The 21,271-nt window shown below is 48.0% G+C and overlaps 1 protein-coding gene and 1 long non-coding RNA gene across 4 annotated transcripts in view; one reads left to right on the plus strand and one right to left on the minus strand.

The window, feature by feature from the left end:
- The window catches only part of camkk1a (calcium/calmodulin-dependent protein kinase kinase 1, alpha a), a 27,096-nt gene continuing 5,825 nt past the window's right edge, over positions 1–21,271 (plus strand). For 2 of the 3 annotated variants that reach the window (XM_088441719.1, XM_088441721.1), the window contains exons 1-12: positions 1–479; positions 10,167–10,542; positions 11,904–11,951; positions 12,366–12,419; positions 14,000–14,051; positions 15,031–15,164; positions 16,202–16,238; positions 16,511–16,532; positions 17,743–17,831; positions 19,344–19,543; positions 19,814–19,867; positions 20,256–20,329. In XM_088441719.1, coding sequence (XP_088297845.1) covers positions 10,255–10,542; positions 11,904–11,951; positions 12,366–12,419; positions 14,000–14,051; positions 15,031–15,164; positions 16,202–16,238; positions 16,511–16,532; positions 17,743–17,831; positions 19,344–19,543; positions 19,814–19,867; positions 20,256–20,329 — 1,052 coding nt within the window. In that variant the 5' untranslated portion in view covers positions 1–479; positions 10,167–10,254. Of the gene's footprint in view, positions 480–9,577; positions 9,593–10,166; positions 10,543–11,903; positions 11,952–12,365; positions 12,420–13,999; positions 14,052–15,030; positions 15,165–16,201; positions 16,239–16,510; positions 16,533–17,742; positions 17,832–19,343; positions 19,544–19,813; positions 19,868–20,255; positions 20,330–21,271 lie in introns of all 3 variants that reach the window. The other variant, XM_088441720.1, reaches the window with a different exon arrangement.
- On the minus strand, positions 9,486–20,544 carry LOC148408273 (uncharacterized). Its single transcript, XR_015868660.1, has 4 exons — positions 20,344–20,544; positions 19,148–19,510; positions 13,642–13,740; positions 9,486–10,428 (listed from the first exon to the last, which is right to left on the minus strand). It is a non-coding gene; the product is annotated as an uncharacterized LOC148408273 (long non-coding RNA).

The raw sequence follows: 21,271 nt of genomic DNA on the forward strand, positions 1-21,271 counted from the left end.
GAGCACGCGAAGGCGCCGCTTAACTAAAATAACATCTTCAGGAGCGTATCGTCCGCTGCGTTGTAAATAAAAGACAATGGCGCACACTAGTGACGCCGGGGGGAACGGGACGAATTGTAGGACCCGGGGATTCGACAACTAAACTTCTGCTTGCCCGCGCGCGGCGGGCAGAGTGAGACAAAGCGCATTGACGCGTTCGGATCGCCGCCGCAGCAAGCCGGCGGCTCGCTTCGGCGAGGACCCGAACCCGGTGGGAGGAGAGAGGCTTCGGCGTGGGCTCGCCGTCAATTCCGGAAGAAAAGGGAGCGGCGTCGAAACATGACAGGCGTCTCGGGTCAGCGGGCTGCGGTTCCGGTTCGCTAGCCTGGGAGGAGGACGCGCCGACGGACGGACGGACGGACGGACGGACACGTCCGAGCGGGACAATCCCCTCCGGTCCGTGACGAGTCTCGAGAGGCGGAGGTTCCAAGATCATTTGGGTGAGTCAAACTTTTCATTCGGGCTTTACGTTCGGGTGGCGTTGCCGGGCTAGAATAAGATGGACGGGCAAGTGGATCGAAAAAATACATGACCGCGTGCCTCACAGCCCCTGTTGAAGCGACGCGCGTCACGGCGCTGCCTCGACGTACGAGTTCAACTGGTTCAGTCACCGTGCTGGCAACTCACATCTCTCGCACGTCAAATCAGCTTTTCCCGCATGGAAATACGGATGAGTGTCAATTTAAAAATAAAAAATCTTTGCCATTTTTTTTGGAGGCGGCACACTAGCATGAGCACCGATGAATATTGCGTTATTTGGACGATCAGTTAAGCGGCAAAAAATAAAAACCTCAGATTACGCAATTTTGCCGCTTGGCTACCTGTTTTTGGAGTTTGGTCATGTGATGCTTCAAAGCTATGCTGTGATAGGCCGTTACCTGAGCCCGGCTCAACCGTGACGTCATATTCAGTCGACAGCAAGAGGCAAAATGGCCTTCCCCAGAGATGACCAAAACAAGTGTTTTTTTAACCTGTTTTTGAGCCGAAGCACTTTGTTTCTTGGGAAACCTTTGAGGCAAAAGCTCCAAATGTTCAAATTGAAACTCGGTAGCATATATTAACAACGTGAATGTATACAATGCTCTAAACAATTACACCCCTAATTAGCGATGGGTCTGAATTAGCTGCCGATTGCGTTGCAACGGAGTGGCCGCTTGGACGTGACCGGTCCCCGGCCGATCGCTTGATTCTTCAACTAGCTGTCGATTGATTTGCTAACGCGGATGAATTTTGACAGAAAATGACCCGCGCGTGAAAGGAAGTCCGTTATTCCCCGTAGCCCCGCCCAGTCGACGCACCATTATTATTATTAATTGAAGGTCTCGGAGTATTTGAATGAGCTTTTTGCGACGGCGTTGCCGAGCAGCTCCGCTTTCCCGCCGGAGTGCTCGCTCGTTATACTTGCGGACGTCGATACGCGCCGCCATAAGCATTACGGAGAGTAGAGGCTTCGTGGTATTCTTCTGGAAGGCCGCTTGACAAAAATGGCGGCCGTGCTACTGATTTCCAATTTTGGAGAAAACAAATCATTTGCCGCTCGTGTCTTTTGTCTGCTTTCGGCTCCATTCAAGCCGGCAATTTCACCCTTATCGCGCACGGCGCCGACCGACACGGCGCTCGCTCTGAGAAGCAGGCCGTTTCAACGTTTCGGTTTCACCTCCCCGTCGGGAAATGACTCGATTAAAGCGCGGGGACAGAAGCTGCTGCGTTTGCACGCGCTCAGGCGCGGGAGAGAATTCAGCCACTTTTTCTTTTACGTCTTCAATCCAAATAAAGCAAGTGGAGCGCATGCGGCGTGTGAGTCAGAAGGCCTCCGCCGGATGGCAAATACATTGTTAAGTCCTCTTGCTCCCCTTCTTGAAATTGCTTTCTATTTTTGTTCGATCGTAAGCGATGGCCGTTTCCGTCGAGCGCGCTCATACCCGAGCCGCGACGCCCCGCTTATTTACGCATGACATATTTGGGCTGAGAGACGGCGTGTATTTTATCGACGTCAAAACCGAACCGCCGTTCCATCATCCAAGGGTCCGACCGCTGTTCTTCCGACCGAGGAGAGCCATTGTGCCATTTCAAATTAGAGTTGGCTTTCTTCTGTTTTGCTGCAGGGATGGACTTCGAAATGAAAGTGTACCAAGGCGTGGGCGTCTATACGTAAACTATCAGCAAATTTTTGGGGAGATTTTTTTTCTTTGAAGGAAATGGCCCTCAGCACCTTCAATTTGAAAAATTAGAGCAGCATCAGAGCCTCGATGGATGCCTTTCCCTTTGTAATGTGTGCCTCAAGTGATATTTTTTTAATCCTACATGAAAACGTATTTCACGCCGAAAAAGCTTTCAACTTACGCTGGTAAGAACGGAGCCAAAGCCCCGGCTGCGTGCCGCGGCGTCGCCTTCAAAACGCAGCGAAAGGCAGCGCTTGCTGGAATCTCACAGAACTATATTTCACACCTTCGCCCGCAGCATTGACTAGAAGTACTGGCAAATAATTGCCTTCATCTCAACGGCTAACCCGCTCTTGTCGAATTGAACAACAGCACTTCCGCGCCTGACAGCTTTTTAAATAGCTTCGGCGTATTCTCATGTATTCTCGATATCGGCGTACCCTTGAAATCGGAAATTCGTCCCATCCCAAGAACACATTTTACTTTACATAACTAGTTGAGAACTAAAGTAATGAGTACGTTATGTAAGTACAGTGACAAATTTGATACTTAAGGTGCTGAAGTTCTTTAGGTACTAAAATAATAATAAAAAAAAAATCAATGACTGGGTGCTAAAGTAATCATTTACTTGAGTACTTGTTTACTGAACGTAATCGATTACTTTAGTACTCAATTCTTTTAGCCATTTTTAGACCCTGTGTAGCTAAATACTTTGAAAAAAAAGGGAAGTGAATTTCAGGACACTTAACTCATTAAATGCCAGGGACGTATTTTCACGTTTTTTTAAGAGTCCGGACATTAAATCCCAGATACTTAAGTATCTCATCTATACTTAAGTACATTAAGGACATGAATTTCCAGATACTTAAGTATTAAATTGACACTTAAGTATCTGGGCTATTAAAAAAGGTGAAAATACGTCCCTGGCGCCGAATGAGTAAATGTCTTTTATTGAATCGCTCTTTCCCCAAGTCCGGCGACGTTTTGAGCAACGCTGCTTTCAAACGTAAACGTCAATGGACGGTAACGCTGATGTGCCTCGGGTCACAACTTGAGGGGAGTAGCCACGCGCGAGTTGCACGCGGCGTCATCAAGCCGATGGTGTTGCATAGGTGACGACGACGCGGCAAGCGTGTAGAGACGCCGTCGCGTTTGCGGGCCTCGTTAGTCGGCCTCATCTGCATGTTCCCCTTCATTATTCAAAGCATGACCAGGAAGGACTGGGGGGGCTCACATCTTATGTTAAGCGCAGCTAAGTGCAAGACTGCACTTCACCCCGTTTGCACTTGCCACCGTTCTAATTAGCTGCTGCTCGTATATAGAAGGAACAAGACGCCCACTGGGAATTTCTAGCCTTTCGTATTTTTCACGAGTCGGTCGCTCGGCTGGCCGGCCCGCCTCTGGTCACGTAATGTCGTTGAAATTTTCATTAAAGGTCTTTTCATTTTCTTGAGTTGAAGCTTACAATGTGTATTGTAGAAAAGGAAGGGCCATTGTGGATCTCAATGACACCTGACATCTTTTTTCAAGTGTTTGGCTAAAGGAGGGTCTAACAATGGCGGCCACCAAATCAACTGCTGAGGTACTTTATTAAAACACCTGAAAAAAGCTTAAAAAAAAAATCTAAACAAGTAGCAGGGATTTAATGTCCAGACTAGATTCGATTCTTGACACTTAAGATTTGATAATTCATTATTTTGTGGCATTTTATTTTTTTCGAGCGTGCGGCTAAAGGATGTTCTCGGGTATTTACGGTCAAATGAACTCGAACTGCTGAAAAGGATAAACGACTTGTTCCGTTGGACAGATTGTCAGCATCAAAGTGCGTCCGCTCATCTTCACCCCATCTTATATGGAGCACTTAAGCGCTGCTAGCTAGCTAGCCAGCGGCTAATATATGCTGGCCGCAGCTACAACCGGGCCAAGCGGCCGCTAAACACCGGCGCTGGTTCTGCCTGAGGATGTTAGCGTCATCAAACCCTTTCATTCTTTCAGTCAAAATTGGAATGGCGTTTATTAGCAATTGTAACTGATTACGTAATAAACATGCAAACAGTCACATCCAAGTCTAAGGTGAGTCTTTGTGGTCATGGAAGGAAAGAGACCCTTCAGGCTCTCCGTTGGCTTCAGACCACAATATTTCATCAAAGGTGACTCCGATCCGCCGCATGAATGTTGACATAAGCTCCCGCCCGCCGCTTTTGGCAAAAATTTTGGCGGCTTTAGAAAAAGAGGACGCTGCTGCCATTTTAGGGGAACTAGACACGTCCTTCCTCTCTGACACGAGCGCAATCGGCTTTGCAAAACGGAAATGATTAGCGCATGCAAAACTCTGCAAGTGTCACTTGACACCATTGCAGTCTAGTTTTGGCTAGGGCCCTTCCTTGAATCCCCATTTTGTGAGAGAGTCGAACACTTGCGGGGAAGAGTTAGAGGACGGGCCTTCGCTTCCAACGTAAGTGTGCAAGGGAATCGTGGAACGGAACGATAATTGTGTCGCTTCCTTTAAAGCTGGCGTGCTTTGTACATTTCTCGCTTTCAAATAGTATTTTTTCAGTGAGCGCGCACGGTCATTCACGATGGATTTGTCGCTCCGATCCATTCAAACAAGTCACGTGTCCAGACCCGCCACGTACCCCGTCCATATGATTATCTCAGTTTGAAAGAAATGAACAATCTCGTCCTTGTCCTGCAGCAATCTATCATCTCGTTTCAAAGCTAACATTTGCGGAGAGGAAAATCCAATATTTGACCACAAATTAGCGCTGCGATGCCAATATTTGCGCTCGGGCGAATCCATGTGTCGATCCCTCATGTTAAATTAAGGAGCTCCGCCTACTGCAGCCAGACCGTCGGGCAGGATGATATTTTCTTTGATTTGAATCGAAGCAATGCAGCCAGCAAACATTCGTGCGTTTAAAGGTTTCAAACCCAGTAGAAAAGATTCAGACAAAAATAAGAATGAATACCGAGTAACCGTAACGGAGCTGCGCAAGAAATAGCCGTTGATTGCGTGTGCATATTGCTTAAAGGTATACCGTACTTGATAAGCACTATTCGGCCTGAGGGAAAACCCCTATGTTCTGCGGCCTTATACCCTCCTGCTGGAAACGCACAAGGCTAAATGCTAATCGGGCGACGACGCTACGGGGCTGGCCTTGTGAGTGTGACTGGTCAGCGTTACGATATTATATGCGGGACACTTTGTTTTCATTTTCCTCGCCAAGGATTCTCCAACACGGACGTTTGTGTTCTTGCGCCGAGGCTGTAATGAGTCCGGAGCACTCGCCTGGCCTCCCCCCTGACCGCGGTGGCATCTCATTGCATACGGAGCAAATAGCCGCTCGCACTCTGTCGCGTGGCGGTCCGGCCACCCGGTCACCGGTTTGGAATATGGAGAGGAGCTCGGGACGTTCGCGAGGATTTAGAGGGCGTGGAGTTACACGCTGAAGTGGAGTGTCCTTTCTAGCCACAGCGTGTAATCCCCGCGCGGCTTCTCATCACGGCGGACCTCCGGCGTTGTGCTATCGAGCGCTTCCCTCTCAAGCTCCGCGCTCGCGCGCCATTACCTTAGCTCCCGAGAGCCGGTGCGGCAACCTTCTAAAAATAGATCGTCAAGCAGAGGGTCCGGCTCACGGACGCTAGAAGCAAGCGGGTGTTTCTCCCACTGCCGATACTATCGGAAATGTCACCGAAGAAGTGAATTTGCCCCACGGGTGTCCGCCCCATCCTTGGCGGCGCCGTATCCCGGAATCCGAGGAAGGTCAACCACGCTCTTTCGACCGGTGCGAGCGGAGGAGAAATAATAGGCTCAGCCCACGTCTCACTCGCAGTTTAATATCCCGTGTAATCCTAGAGGCATTATTGTCAGTCTCCGGAATGTCTCCTAACCCTAACCCTTCAGAAAACGGATACCGAGGCACGTTTGTTCAGAAATGATTTAACCCTCCGCACGGACAGCGTCTTGTGTCTTTTTGCCATCTTGTCCCACTCGGGCGCTTAATAGATTTACGGAGTGGCGTCTAGTACAATTGCTCGCTAATCCCGAGGATTCATTTAAGGAGTTCCAGGGATTAGTCGGTGTCAAATGGACGCGGTCGAAAGTGTCGAGTAAAAAAACCTAGCGAGGTATACTGCTACTTCCTCTGTAGTTGGGAAGGGAAATGCTCCGATGCCTGTGATCCAAACATTATTTTAACGCTTCTCGAAGTGCGTCGGAACCAAAAAAAAGTAGCGGACCGCACGGATTTGTGAAAACGAGCACCGTAGACATTAGCGTTAGTGCAAGTTGTGCAAACAGCGCTGCGCCTCACTAAAACAAATTGGAGACAGGGTTGCGCATGCCCGCATAGGCAAGACAAGCTGAACCGATCGGTGAAATATTTTGCGTGGGAAAGAGGTGCGGTGGCGCAGCAAAGGCTGAGTTCCAAGTGATCTCATCTTTAGCAAGCGTTCTCCCAATCAGTAGCGCATAAAAAGCAGTGAAAACGCCGCAGGAGATGGCTCTCAGCCCAACGATGGCTAGCATTGCCGATCACTATTGCTAGCATGTACGTCACTAAAAAAAATCAGATAGAAGACCGTATGATGTCATTTCCAGTCGGCAGCAAATAGAAAACGTGTTTCTAAATGTTATTGCTTATACATGCAAATAATAGATAAATGAAGTTTTTACTGCGGGAAACGGCAAAGTAAGATTAGTATCGGTTTACATTCAGCCGGCGTGCCGCACTGATGAGACATTTAAAATACCGTGCAACTCTGCTCAGTAATAGTCCCGGACCAATAATTGTGTCCATTTTTCATTTCCCATGACCATAGTTGATTGCTGATTTTCATGCAAAGGCCTTTGAGCTGTTCTGCGCTGCCCTCGTTGAAAGGAAATCTCCTTGGAAAATGTCACCTTCAAGTCTCAGTCAAAGATGATGAGGCATAATCGCCGCCAACCGTTTGCTAGCACAACAGGGACACGGGAGGGAGCGGGGGCAAAGCTTTTCTATTTGCTCGTCCGGGTGTTTGCGCGCTTGTCTCACTTAATCCTCACAAAAAAGAATCAAGTGTATCTGCGTGGAGGACGGGATGTGGGCTGCGTTGGAGCGGGCAGGTGTGTGTTTGCGTATGCAAACACACGCGCGCGCACGCACAAAAGCCGTTTAAACGCGAGCCGTTCCAGCATCCATCAGGAGAAGCCAGTCCATGTCCCGAATGTGCTATGCGGCATATCCGCTCCCTCTTTTTTATTTATTTTTTGCTCATTTTGCTCGGTGATTTATGTGACCCGGCCGCTGTTTGAGTAAATGAAACGTGACAGCGGAAGGGAAGCGGAGGCCTGTCACCTCTTGGGGATCAGGGACATTGGAGATAAACTAAGAAAAACTAAGAAGAAGATACCGTTCAATTTCAAACACCTTCATATTGTTGTCTGCTTAAATACTTGGGAAAACGCTACCACTAAAATTGCATTGCTGTACTCTAGAGCCGGAGGGGAAAAAATATCGACCAAATTGGGTAAATCAACTTAAACAATGAGGTAGACTAAAAATAGCCACCCCCATGCTAGGCCGCAACCTGTTTTCTACACTGACCTTTCTTGCAGACCTACGCGCCGCTGCAATTGCAACAAGAGAGAAAGACACTCTCAAATTTCCCATTAAAAAAAAAAGAGTGACACAAATAAAGTAAACTTGAAAAACATAGCATAGCAGTACTTTGGAAAGATTACAGCTCCATTTTTTTGGTGCACCACCCAGTGGCCGAATAGCTGATATTAAACGCTTAAAACACGTGATTTAGTAGTTAGCGGGGTTCCTTTGAAGAGAATAGTTGCACATAAAGCTTCTTGAGATAGAGGTAAGAACATGCCAAGAAGCACTTTGACTGTTTTGACAATGTTACCTGTCGCTAGAAACAATCGATAGTAGCTCGGTTTTAGGTGTTCAAATTTTATGCAATAAGGGCAGTCAAGAACGGGCCCCTCTGCTTGTCCAGAAGAAGAACAGGAAGTTATTCACCACATATAAGTGTAATTATTAAAACCTGATTAATGGATGAAATATGAAAAAGGATAGTCCATTTTCAAAAGACCTGAGAGTGACTGCCCTACTTTTTTGAAGGTGCTTTTGTCTTGCATTAAACCATACAGAAAACATATTACTCCATGTTTTATAAGCAATTAAATGACTTAATTGAACTAAATGAGAAAGCTCAAATATTCGAGCTTCCTCTCGGTGTTATGTTGTGCACTCGTTGCAATAATAAGCACCGTGGCAAATGAAAAGCTCTCTGGCTGGCAATCAAAACTCTGAATGGGCTCTCGACAGCATTTCCTTGATTGACAATGGGCAGAAAGTACCAATCATTTCATGGCTTACTCTGTTTTTGATTTTATTCGTACCTCCCGAGAACATTTCACGATCCCTTTGAGAAACAAAGCCTTTTTTGCATGGTCTCGTTTTCGTTTATCGGACGTCGCCGCAGAATACGCGCGACTGTTTGACTGAGTGTCAAATTGTCCTGTGAAGCACGCAGACCAAAGCTTTTGCAAATCTTCGATTTGATTGAACTAATGTATCGCCAGATAAGTTGAATTTATTGCAAAGGCCTAGCGGAAAATGAAGTCAACGATTGATGAAATGAATGCAAAAAACGTCAAGGAGCAGGACACGTACGCGCAAGAGAAAATCCGTCTCTAAAATACGCCCGACAAGCAGCATGGCCGAACTTTGCTAGCAAGAACAACAAGGGTTTTCAAATGTCATTTTAACTGTATCCTCTGCTCCGGTATAAAAAAGAAAGTGGGCCACAAATGCCCTTTGAGTGGTAGTTTGGACACCTTTGGAGTATTTCAATAACGCAATGCAGATGGAATGCAGACGTTACGTGTAAATATTTGGAACACGTGTCAGTTTGCCGAAAGGATTGCGGCACGTCCACAATCAAAGGGAAAATCATTTTTATCAGTACACGATCGTGTTTAAAGCAATTCTTGAATTGAATCCTGTTATATTATGTGGCTGCGCCTACTGTAAACGAGTTTACATTTGCAAGATGCGCGCACGGTCTGTGCGCTCGCAGACACTGTGAGAGAAAGATAAAGGCGAAGACAAATAAATCCACGTCGGCTTGCAAGGTCAGTCCAGAGCTGGGGGGCATTCATCTGCGTTTTGAATGGTGATGCTCTTTGCTCTGTTGTCAAGGTCTCATAAAAAGAGAAGCAAAGGACAGAAGCCAAGATGGAGACGTGAAGCGCTCCTTGAAGATTATTAGCATGATGCCTTCCCCATATTTCAGCCTTTGCAGATGATTTTATTTTTTTTTCCTTTCCCCATTCCTTTCTGGCCTGGGAATCCATTGTTTCCAATTGAATGCTGGCGCAGAGCGATAGAAGCCAGGTAAGAGTGAAAGTGCTTCACTAATGGAGTCATTTGTCCAACAAGCCACTCCGGGGCTTTTATCGTTATTGCCTTTTGGGTCGCTACAGTAAACTTGAGCAAAGACGGTCGCCGTCGAAAGCGCTTCATATTCAAATGCGGCTCCCTCGTCTCGGCTCCCGTCGGCCGGCGATTATTGCGATGACTGACTGCCATTGTATATCCGAAACATAGCCTTCCCCTGCAATCGCACCTGTCCAAAACATTTGGGAAAATCTGGTCTTAAACTAAAGTGAATCAGGGTGTGGCACGTGAAAGTCCCAGCTTTTTCTTCCCCAAACCAATGATGGAAGAATCCTTCACAGAAAATGTGACCGCATAAGCGCGCCGCCGCTTCCGCGCGACGGACGGATCGATCGATCGATCGATCGCGGCGGCTACCCATTTGTCATCGGAAAGCAAAGTCCAAAGGCGCAAATCCACACGCGCGCCCCTGCTCGCGGCTTCCGGCCGCATTGGATTCGCTTGATAAGACTGCGGCGAGAAAGGGCAAACGAGCGCGCCGCGATGCCTTTCTCCTCTTTTGGCTTTCCAGCTCTCGCAAGAGCGCGGACGCCAGCCGGCCCGGTTCACGTTGATGCCGGCGGAGGCTTCCCGCCGACTCCGCCCGCGCCAAGTCCGCCATGGCGACGAGCGGCGAGCCCGGCGCCGAAAGGCCGGGGTCCGGTTCCGAGGAGCGCAGCGGCAGTCTCGCTGACATCCTGGCCGCCATGTCCACGGAAGATCCGGGCGCCGACGGGGATGGAGCCAAAAGAACTCGGGCGTCACGTCCTCAGTTGAGCGGCAGGAAGTTGTCTCTGCAGGAGAGAGGCGCTTACCAGTCATCCGGAGGCGGCTGTACGCACGTCTCCCCCCGGGTGGCTCGAAAGCCCACGGTGGAGTCCAAACGCGTGTCCGTGTCAGATTCTCAGGTGAGGATTCGTACGACTCATTGGGGAAGAAAGTGGAGCCATCCTCTCGAGCTATCGCTCATCTTGAAAACCTCTCAGCAGTGATTCCGCTCTGATTTATTTCCGTAGTCTTTCTCGAAAGCCGACCGATTGTCTCGTGTTGAATTGAAAGGAGACGTCGAACGCCAAACGGTCAGCGGGGGTGCGATGCGCGGTATTGGCGCGGTCCGTCAAATGACAGGCGGAATTGTAAAAGTCCGATAGCGACGGCCTTTGTGTTGCGCGGCACCTCGCGGCCTGTCCTACTTTTCCTTTTTTTTGGCCTGCCTCCCTCCTTTATCCGCTGCCCTATTTTGCCTCTTTATCATCCACTAACCAATCTGTCTGTTTATAAATGGTGGGCTAAGCACTTAGAAGTAGTCGAATTATACCAGTCTCTGTACCGTATGACGTTTTTTGAAATCCGCTTGAGATTTCAAATAAGGTTTTAACATGTACATAGACAGCAGAAATGCCTTTTCTTTTTCTTTTCCCGGTTTGACTCCCGCTGAGTAAATATGGCTTGTCAACAATTGAATCTGGAATAAGATGTCATCGAACAAAGTAACCATGATGACACATGTATTTTGTTTTTAAGCATAGCACCGAAACAAGCCGTTCACCCGCCGACGCCTCTGAATCGACGCCATCTCCGCTTTAGCCTCTCAATTTGCTTGAGCGGACGAAGCTTTCTTTTCAACTCTTGTTGACGACTCTGCTCTGCCCACACTCCCTCACACCAGTCAGCAATCTCCAACACAAAATCCGAGACCTAGCTGTGATTTTTTTTTTTCTTTTTTTGTGAGCCCCGCAAGCGACGCATTACATAACGTCCTTCATAATAGTATTTTTTCCCAAAACACTTCGCCTGGTGGCCTCGCAACGCCGACTGCTGCAGATGCTATTCTGGTTTGTTTTGCACCACGGACAAATAGTTGTTGCCCTCTTCTCAGCCTCAGGCGTCGCTCGGGCCCTAGCGACCAGCACCGCTACCGCCTACCGGCTCTGGTCCCACGCGCTTTCTAGCCGGGATCCGTTCCCCGATCCTTCAATTTGAGCGCTCGCTGACTTTGGTGCGCACGCGTGCAGTTCCCCTCGCCTTCCATAGCCTAGTTTGCGCTCCTCTACTGGGCCGGCGGACGCCGATCCGTAGCGGCGCCGGTTGCCGTGGAACCGCAAAGCATCCTTTCCAAGCAGTACCACTCTCGGGGACTCGCAGACAGTGCACGCCAAGCGGTCACCGCGCCGTCGGCGAGCCCGTCTCACTAATCCGCTTCGGCGGCTTGGCGCTTCTGCGCATCGGCTGTTTGTCTTTGCCGGTGACGATTGTGTTTGTTCTCCAGGATTGTATCCAGTTGAACCAGTACAAGTTGAAGAGTGAAATCGGAAAGGTGAGTTTGTTTTACTCGCTCCATCCCAGAGAATTCGAGTCGACAACGACTTTAGCGGTGCCCGGCCGAGGTTAGGGGAGGATTATTTGATGGAATCACCGTCAGGGGAATGCATTTTGCACACGTTCGACAGCGAAGAGTAAAATGAGCGGCTTTCCGTCTTGAATGGGAAAAGAAACAAACAAGTAGTAGATGCTTAAGTCGTTATTTTTAAATCATTGGACAACGTGTCTTCCACATGGTTGGTTGACTTGAAAAGAAGCAACGTGACAGACTAGCCAAGCAAAAGAGGCTAGGAGTCCAGATCCTGGAGCGGCGCGTCTGGGATAGTGGCCAAAAAGGTTTTTGACTGCATCGACTGCAGCCGTTTTGGACGCTCGCGTTCGCATTTGATCCCTTCCCTTTGTTTTGCAGGGTTCCTATGGCGTGGTCAAACTAGCATACAATGAAGATGATGACAAGCATTATGTAAGTCAGCAGACTTATTTCGCACTAAGCGATTTCTTTCCGCTAAAAGACCGTTCCGAGCCCATCCGCTTCCGTCGCGTAGACAGAAAGCTCTTCATGAATTTCCCGCGTGCCATTGATTTTTCCCTTTCTTCCAGCTCAGTGGCTTTTCGCCTCTTTGATTTTTTTTTCCTTCCCTCGCAACAACAAGAGCCGCTTCCGGTGCATCCACCATCGATAGTGTTACTGTGCATCAAACAGGTTGTATTGCAAATCGACATTTGATGCTGGCCATTTAGAAGCTCAACGTTTTTTCAAGTTTCTTTACAAGCGATATGGATTTGTGCCAGTTCCGCATGGGTTTGCATGCACCGATAAAGACTTGCTAACATGATGCCCGGCGCATAAAATAGCTTACTAGTGGTAAATATTTTAGAATCATATTAAAAAGGTAACAATTCATTGAAGCGGGTTAGAAATGTTGCTTTGTTGATACTACTGTCTTCGGTCATCCGCTGAATCGAACGCACTACATTGAAAGAGAGTCCATGGAAAGGGAAGGGGGAAAAGAGTTACTGTGTTGGGTAGTCCAAACTGGCCTTTATTGGCCACGCGGTTTTCTATTTTGAAGTCCTAAACAGGCAAGCGTTTAGAATTAAAGCAATGGCTGTTTTGGACGCTTTCGGACGTTTGGCCTGTTTAGCCCGGTAAAGGGTTAAACATAAAGGACAGCCACACTGGAAGAAATACTAAAAAAAACGAACTTAAATGACGTGAAAAAAGGATTATCATCAAATGTAGGTGCAATGAAATAAAGTAATGACGCGCTCAACTTTTTAGCGCCTAATTTCATTTCTCCGCAAACATTTTTTCTCGACACGTTTTGCCATTTTTTTCATCTCCAACATTCACAAAAGACATGTATTAATGGTATAGTCTAGCTTTGCGTTCCTTCGTGTCAAGCGCTGAACAAACAATGCAATCCCGCTGTCTGATTCCGGCTTTTTACGCCCGCCGCCAAACCTGAACACCCACCCACGTGAGTCTGACGAGGGAAAAAAAAAAAGATGCTGGCCAAATGAAGAAAAATAATGTGAAAATGGTCTCCAGCTGAATGTTGCGGTATTAGATCATCCAAGGACATATAGCGCCTAAGAACATTTGTGCAGAAGCGTCCTCTTTCATCTTTAGGATTCATGAAGAGGAATGGAAATACATTTCAAGCGAGCGCCGGCGTTTTCACCTTTCGAAGCATTGTGATCGTTGTCCGCCGGAGATTGCGGCCTCCCGAGAAAGATTGGGGCTTATTGCAGCTTGTCGCCGGTGCCATCTGTGGATAATCCTACATAACAATGAGCGGAATGGAGAGCGGAGCAGATGAGTAATGACAGACGTAGACGCTTGATTCTTTTTCCCGGTCGTTTGAGTTTGCTTTCATCTGCCACGTGAGCCGCAAATTCACCGATTCCATCGCACGATGGCGGGCGTAAACGTCGGCGTGTGCCTGCTGGAGCAACAGCAGCTTAATGAAGAGTTTTCATTTCCTTTAGCTGCTTTATATTCAAAAAATAATAACCTGACCCAAATGACTTGCTTCGCAGGCCATGAAGCTGGTGTCAAAGAAGAAGTTGATGAAGCAGTGTGGTTTCCCACGTAAGTCCCCCCCCCCATAAAAAAATCATCAAATCATCTTTATTGATGGGTTTTGTGGCACTTCCGCACTGGCCTTTAATATGCCTCTAATCACGCTGGGCCGTTTCGGCCGGGCTGCGCGCGCGCGTGCGTGTGTTTTACCTCAGGCATTAAAATGTTTTTGACTGCACGGGAGAGTGCTAATATGCAAAACAGCGACCGCTTTTTCATTGCGACAAAGTCATTAACGCCTACTCGCCCTATTATTTGTCCCAGGTTACAAATGCTGATAAATGCAGCTGTCTCCATGGCTGTGTTATTCTCAAATGGGGATACGGGAAGGCTTTCCGGGGGGGGGGGGGGGGGGTAGACATGGTTTCTGCGGATAGGAACTCATTTAATGCTATGACTGACACAGGATATTTTTTTTTTTCATTTTGAGAGCAAATGAATTGGAACACAGTGAAAGTTCCTGTCCATTTGTATTGTAGTGCCTTTATCTGGTTAATTGCTCTACGGATATGTATTGTTATTCATTTCAGCGCTTTTTAATACTGTCACAGGTACAGTTCTAATTAAGAAGAAACTTCTTGAGACATGAAGCAACTAAATTGTTTTATAGTGACCGCTTTTCAAAACATTGTATGCTTTTATTTTGCGGCTAAATTAGGCCTTGAGATTCCACCACAAATGTAGTTCCAAAGTAGAATGAATCAGACACAGATGGCAAAGCACCCCGTTTCTAGTCTTTTTGTTTTCCATCCAAAAATTCTTTGTGCTGGGGATACTTGTCTGAAAAACGATTTCACAGGGGGTACGTTAGTGAAAAAGGCTTAAAGAGAGTGTGTGTGTGTTTGGGGTTGTCTATCATTTTAGAAGATAGCCAAGGCACTATTTGACTTGTAGCGGGAAAAGTTACATGTCTTTCGATGAAAGCGTTGCGTTTGTTACAAACCAGGAGAGATGGGCTAAGCTTTTTTTCCTGCATTTTCGTCTGCAGGCCGTCCACCTCCAAGAGGACCGAAGGCAGTTCAAGGAGAACAGCCCAAATTTTTGGGGCCACTGGAACGAGTCTACCAAGAAATCGCCATCCTTAAAAAGCTGGATCATGTCAACATCGTTAAACTGGTGGAGGTGAGTTGTCGGTTTTGGACAAATCCGAGCGGTCGGCGAGGCGGACGTTGATGATGAAAGCAGACTCGTTTTGCCAAATCGCCCGATTTGTTCGCGCTTGGGCCGCAAGTTTTTTCTTTAGGGGCTCACTATGAGAGTGCCTTCCGGTCGCTCTTTTCTTTGCTTTTGGAATATTGAAACCCACGCGGCGCAGATCACATCCAAAGCAATAAATGCGATTTGTTACAGACAACTTGGACAAGAGGGAATATCATCCATGCTGAGTCATAGAGTAGCGTTTTTTTGTTGTGTTTTTTTTTCGTCGAAATCAAAAGTCTAGTTCCTCAAGCAAAGTGCAGCCACGACTTCTCTTTTTATTAAACAGACCATCAATTAGATTGAAGGAAGCCATTTTGAGGATGACATTTTGAAATGAAAGTGCCTCTGCTGTCTGTCGCTGAGCTGCGGCTCGCTTTAATGTGCGTCGCCAGCAAAGGGCGAATAGTTCAGACGTCTGGGTTCAAAAAATCCTTGATGTCAAACTCCCTCCGCGTATGCACAGATTGACCCAACTGTAGGACAGTGGTCAAACAGTTCCAAAAAAGGGAAAGGAGCCCATCTCTGACTGACTCAGCATTTTTGTTGCTGTCTTTAGTTGTGCCTGCAGTAGCACTGTGGGAGCTTTGCATTGATGGGCTAGGCTAAACCTGAGCTGGGAATTCTCATGCCTCCGCTTATATTGAGGGTGTTTTGTTTTTTTTTTTAAGTTGGCTTTACCATTCATCGGGGCGACAACTCTGGCATGCTCTTCCAGTTTCACGTCTTCCTTCCGCTCCTGAGCTTGCCCTGCCTCCCTCCCTCCCTCCCTTCCGATCAAACGATGCCAAACACAATGACAGCCAATCGCTGTCCCCTTCCTTTTTCCGCGCCGTCAACTCAGGCACACGTACCGTGTGCGTAAAATTGGACCTAATCAGCATTTAGAAAGCATAGATCAATTTAAAAACGTGTACTTCATTGATCCCGATTCATTTTCATTTGACTCCCTCATTTAACAGGTGCTGGATGATCCTTCGGAGGATAATCTTCACATGGGTAAGCGTTTCCTTTCCCCCTCTGCTTTCCGCCCCGCTTTAGTAACTAGAATTGCCAGAAGGTTCCTTGAGCTCCTCGAGGCGCACGCTAACCCTCATCGCTGGAACGTCACTCTCCTCACATGCATAACATTTAGCCAAGCGCTAATTCAATCCCATAAATTCGCTAGCCCGAGGCCGCGCAGTGTCACGTTTGCGCGAATGATTTTGTCTTTGGCATTCCTATCGACAGCACTTATCCATTCCGTCTTTTTTTTTGTTTTTTTCCGACAGTGTTTGAGCTGATGCGAAAAGGGTGAGTGCAGCATGTCCTTTGTTAACATTTGAAGGCTCCGTCCCATCCGCTTCTCGTCCTCATTTCTTCATCCGCCCGCAGCCTCGGCCTTTCCAGTCTTCTTGGACAGGGCGCCGTGCCGGTTTTTGCGCCTTTTCTAGCTTCAAAGGGACTCGTAATAGGTTCATGCTTATTAGCTGCAGAATTCAGCTCCCACATGCATAGGCTGCCTCCCCCGCAATGCTAAAAATGGGATCAAATGAAATGAACCTGTTGTTATTATACAGTAGACGGGTGGCGGGGAACGCGCAGTTGATAGGATCGGCCCTTTGATCTCGGAGCACGGGGTCCCTCAAATGCGCTTTGTCTTTTGGCTTTTGGCTTTTCCTCATGGTGGGTTGGGAAGTGTGAAGGGACTTTCATAATGGGAATGGGCAAAGTCCGATCCATCCGGATGAATCAATGACTCCCTCTGGCGTCTTTCAAAACATCGAACCTCCCGTGCGGGCGACTTCGCATCGGTGCGATGAAAGCGCAAGCGACAAAAACTTTATACCGCGCCGTATCCCGATTGTATGGGGATTGTCCCCGCGCGGCAGATGGACGGGCCCTATCCCGCCCTTGTGATCGCAGCGCGCCGCTCGATGGCGTCGACGCCCCGAACGGCGCGCGTGTGGTAAATCGCCCTCTGTGAAAAACCTTCAATTGGAACCGGGGGAAAAAAAACACTCGGGGCACTAACGCATCGTCGAGCTCGACGCTTGACTTTGGTAGTCCGTTTCTGACCGCTGTCTGGACAAGTCATCTAACAACTTCAGGCGCTACTCTTTTTCAACCTTCTCTGAGCCGAGGCGCGCTTGTTTTCTTTGGGAAAATCTCGAGGCCTATATTAACGATGTGCAGTCATTCAAATAAAAGATATATCACAGTAAGATCAAGTCAGTGTGAAGCTGTTTGGATGAACGCAAGGCTTTGAAACAAGGCCATTGCGGCGGCGATTGGCGAGACTGACGTCTGTCATGCCATCAATCACCCCTTAAGTTCTTGTCTCAAAGTACTGCCGCCTATTGGCCAGGAGTATCCATCACAGATAAAACGCGGCTCTGACGACCAAAAGCAGCACGCTTTCCACAAAAAAAAAAAAAAAAAGTGAAACGTTAGCCCTGAGTATATCTTGGTATTATTATCTTGGAAATATCTTGGAAATATTGAATGCACTTTCAACTTGCAGACCAGTGATGGAAGTACCCACAGACACCCCCTTGTCAGAGGAGCAGGCCAGGTTATACTTTCGAGACGTTATCCTTGGTATTGAGTACTGTAAGTATTCCTCGCATGTAAACTGTTGATCAACCGATGAACTCATTCAAATGTTTCGACGCGCGCGCGCACACAAACACGTCCGTCTTTGACAAAAGGAGGGCTGGCAAATGAACAAAGGAATTCATCACCGTACTAAAGCGATCGACGACTTTGGTAATCGATGACTTTGCTTGGTTTACGGCGTACCTTAAACCGCGCTCCTTTGGACGTGTCCCGGTTTGCCGCAGCAGACGGGTTTCCAAAAGCTAACCATTCCAAATCAATTCCGTCCGGTCGTCGCGGGCTCGCGTTAAATCTGCGGAGCCCTCGAAAGACGATAACGTCTCAAGCTGAAGGCTTCTTGGATGAGCTCCGGCTTGCCCTGATTTGAAAAGCCCGCCTTGAAGTACTGCGCTATACTTGATGTTTAATGCTTAAGCTCTTGAAAATCTTCACGTCGGAGTGACATTGTCTCTTTCCAATCAAACACTTGTTTAGGGTACTAATAGTGTGTGTGTTTATGGTTTGTCCGCGGGCGCACTTCTTGCGCTCGTTCGATTACAGATTGTAGACGGCTGCGCGATGAGTGGTTTGTTGTCACTTCTCTAATGAGGTGATTGCTTTGTTTGAGAAGATCTCATCAGCGCCGCCTACCCGTTAAGTGAAGTGACTTGGACCTTTGAAGTAGGATCTGGACCCACAGATGAATTAGTAGGTCTGAGCCTTGAGGAAACGTGTAGCCATATGTCATTTCTGAGCACCTTGATTTAACGTCAACACAATGGTTAATATGGCAAACTGGGATTAGCGCAAAGCAGGGGATTACACGACGCGACTTTTTGCACCTAGTCAAATATATTTGAGTTTTATCGCAGCCTTTTTAATACTCCGCCGCATACACGATGGTGCGTGTGCCAAGCCGTAGCTGGCCGATTCTCTCCAGGAGTCTTTCCAGCACTTTCCCCACCAGGCTGCCAAATTTCACATTAGTATGCGCTTGCAGCGAGTGCATCAGATGCAATAAGCACACAAATAGCTTAGCGGAAGCCAATTCAAGAGCATAACGCTGCTAAATAATCTGTGCATCCCGCGCTGCGTTTCTTTTGATCTTTTCGCCCAAATTAATCAATCGATTTCTTTAGGTTATAAAATACCGAAGCGGTCGATTACTTGAAGTACTAACATATGACGGTGATTGATACTTTAATACTTAATTACCTCAAGTAACGCGTAACTTCAATACATCATTTATTTAGTGCCGGCCATTTTTTACCCCCCCCTTTAGCCAAAGACTTTAAAAACAAATATGTATAGGTGTGTGTGTGTGTGCGTACCTGGAATCGACTCTCAGAACTCGTAAAAATACGTCTTTGGCGCCGAATGAGGTCATATCGTCGGCGTTTTTAAATTCACAATTGGTCATTGGTATATTGTCTGCGTTCCCACTGTTAATGGAGTTTTGCAAATGATCCGTCAATGGACTCCCAGGCCTTCCTCTTTGATATTGGGACCGTTGGCTTGTCTCCACAGTGCACTACCAGAAGATTGTACACCGCGACATCAAGCCTTCGAATTTGTTACTGGGGGACGACGGCCACGTAAAGATCGCAGATTTCGGAGTGAGCAACCAGTTTGAGGGCAAAGACGCTTTGCTGTCCAGCACGGCCGGCACTCCCGCATTCATGGCGCCGGAGACCCTGTCGGACAAACGCAAGAGCTTCAGCGGAAAGGTCGCTTGGGTTTGCCGTGCTTGCGCAAGACATAAGAGTACAACTTTTGCTTTGGTATCTTTTGGGGAAGTTCCGAAAAAAACGGGCACGGCAGTACATATCCGCCCGCATCCGATCCCAAACCTCTGAGATTAGCGCTCGTGCGGTATAGCTTTCGTAGGCTGGAAAGATGGATGTGATCCCTTTACTCCCTAATAATCAATCCTTTTCTCCGCTGGGCCAGTATTTTTCAAAGATGAATTTGTTTGTGTTTTGCCTTTTTTTTTGAAGGCGCTGGATGTTTGGGCCATGGGAGTCACTCTCTACTGTTTCATCTTCGGAAAGGCAAGTCTGCTCTCGATTTCAGCGTCTGGCGCCGTCGAGAGCATTTGCGTCGTATGTACATCGCGACCCGTTCTTAAGAAAGGTGCGCTCGAGAGTACAGGGTGGGTCCACGGTTCGCACGCTTTGATGTTGACTTAGACCAAAAGGAGCGCGGAGACATCTGGAGGAAGAGCCCAAAACGATTGTCAAACCAATGACTCCAATTGAAATGGCTAGAATCGAAATCGGAGTCCTTCATTCGACAATTGTTTTCGGCCCAGCGAAAAATGTGCACATATGTATCCTGGCCCTGATATTCAATTCAAACGCGCTGAACGCCAATATCGCTGGATGGCCCGAGGCCCAACCGGAATCTACCTTTCTTGTGTCTTTCCGTTGTTTCCCGCAGTGCCCGTTTATCGACGAGTACATATTGGCCTTGCACAATAAGATAAGGACCAAAGCCGTGGACTTCCCAGAAATGTAAGTTGCCTTACCGCCAGCCGCCTCCGATTGCCAGATCGGCTGCTTATCTCCACCGTTCGCCGCACATTTCATCTGCCTCCCAGACACGAACGCGTCAGTGCGTCGCCGGCGTGCGCTAAATGTCACCTGTGTGTGACCAAAACAAATAGGCAGATACGCAAAGCTCTCTTTTCTTTCGCGTCTGGCGTCGGCGCACGCGCGTTCTTGGTAACGGGACGTGGAATAGACAGAGAGGTGGACCGCCAAATAACCTTCTCCCTAACAGGACGCGTGGCACGGCGCCGGATGTCGCTAAAGTCGGATTTGTGCTTCGGCGAAGTAGGCCGCCTATTGCGCGCCAACGTGAAAATATCCTTTCGTAAGGAATTACCGTTTTGTCACCGTCCGGCACGAGTACGCCCGAACGTCGACAACGCTTAATCGAGCCCCTCGCTAAAGCGTTCGAGAAGGACAAAAAGCCGGCTCGGCGCGAGGGGACGACTTGATTTGATTCGTCGTCCTCGGGAAGGCGGCAAAATAATTCCGTTCAAATCGGCGTCTTGGCGTGTGAGAGATCAGCGCGGGTTTGAGGAGAGGCCTCATCGGCGATGCCATCTTAGCCGCGATATGCTATTCGTTGTTTCCGCCGATAGCAAAGCGGGGGGCTCCGAAGGAAAAAAAAGAAGCGGAGAATTTGATTGCAATCGGACACGATTGCCGAGCTCGCTTTTGTTGAAACGCTCGCAGTGCCGCGCCGCTCACGGAGTCGGCTGCGCAGTGTAAATGTTTGCGCCGGCCATGACTCATCTTGCGGCCTTCCATTTATTCCCACTCATTTAATTCAGCGGCCAGTCAAGCGTGCGTTGAACTTCTCCGATAACAGGGTTTGTATTGAGAATGAGGCTGTTAATTGTCACCGCTGCACTTCGCTCTGCCTGACATACCGCCCTTTTGAAAACG

This window comes from Hippichthys cyanospilos, chromosome 18, assembly GCF_059441005.1.
Source record: "Hippichthys cyanospilos isolate Australia breed blue-spotted pipefish chromosome 18, RoL_Hcya_1.0, whole genome shotgun sequence".
Lineage (NCBI taxonomy): Eukaryota > Metazoa > Chordata > Actinopteri > Syngnathiformes > Syngnathidae > Hippichthys > Hippichthys cyanospilos.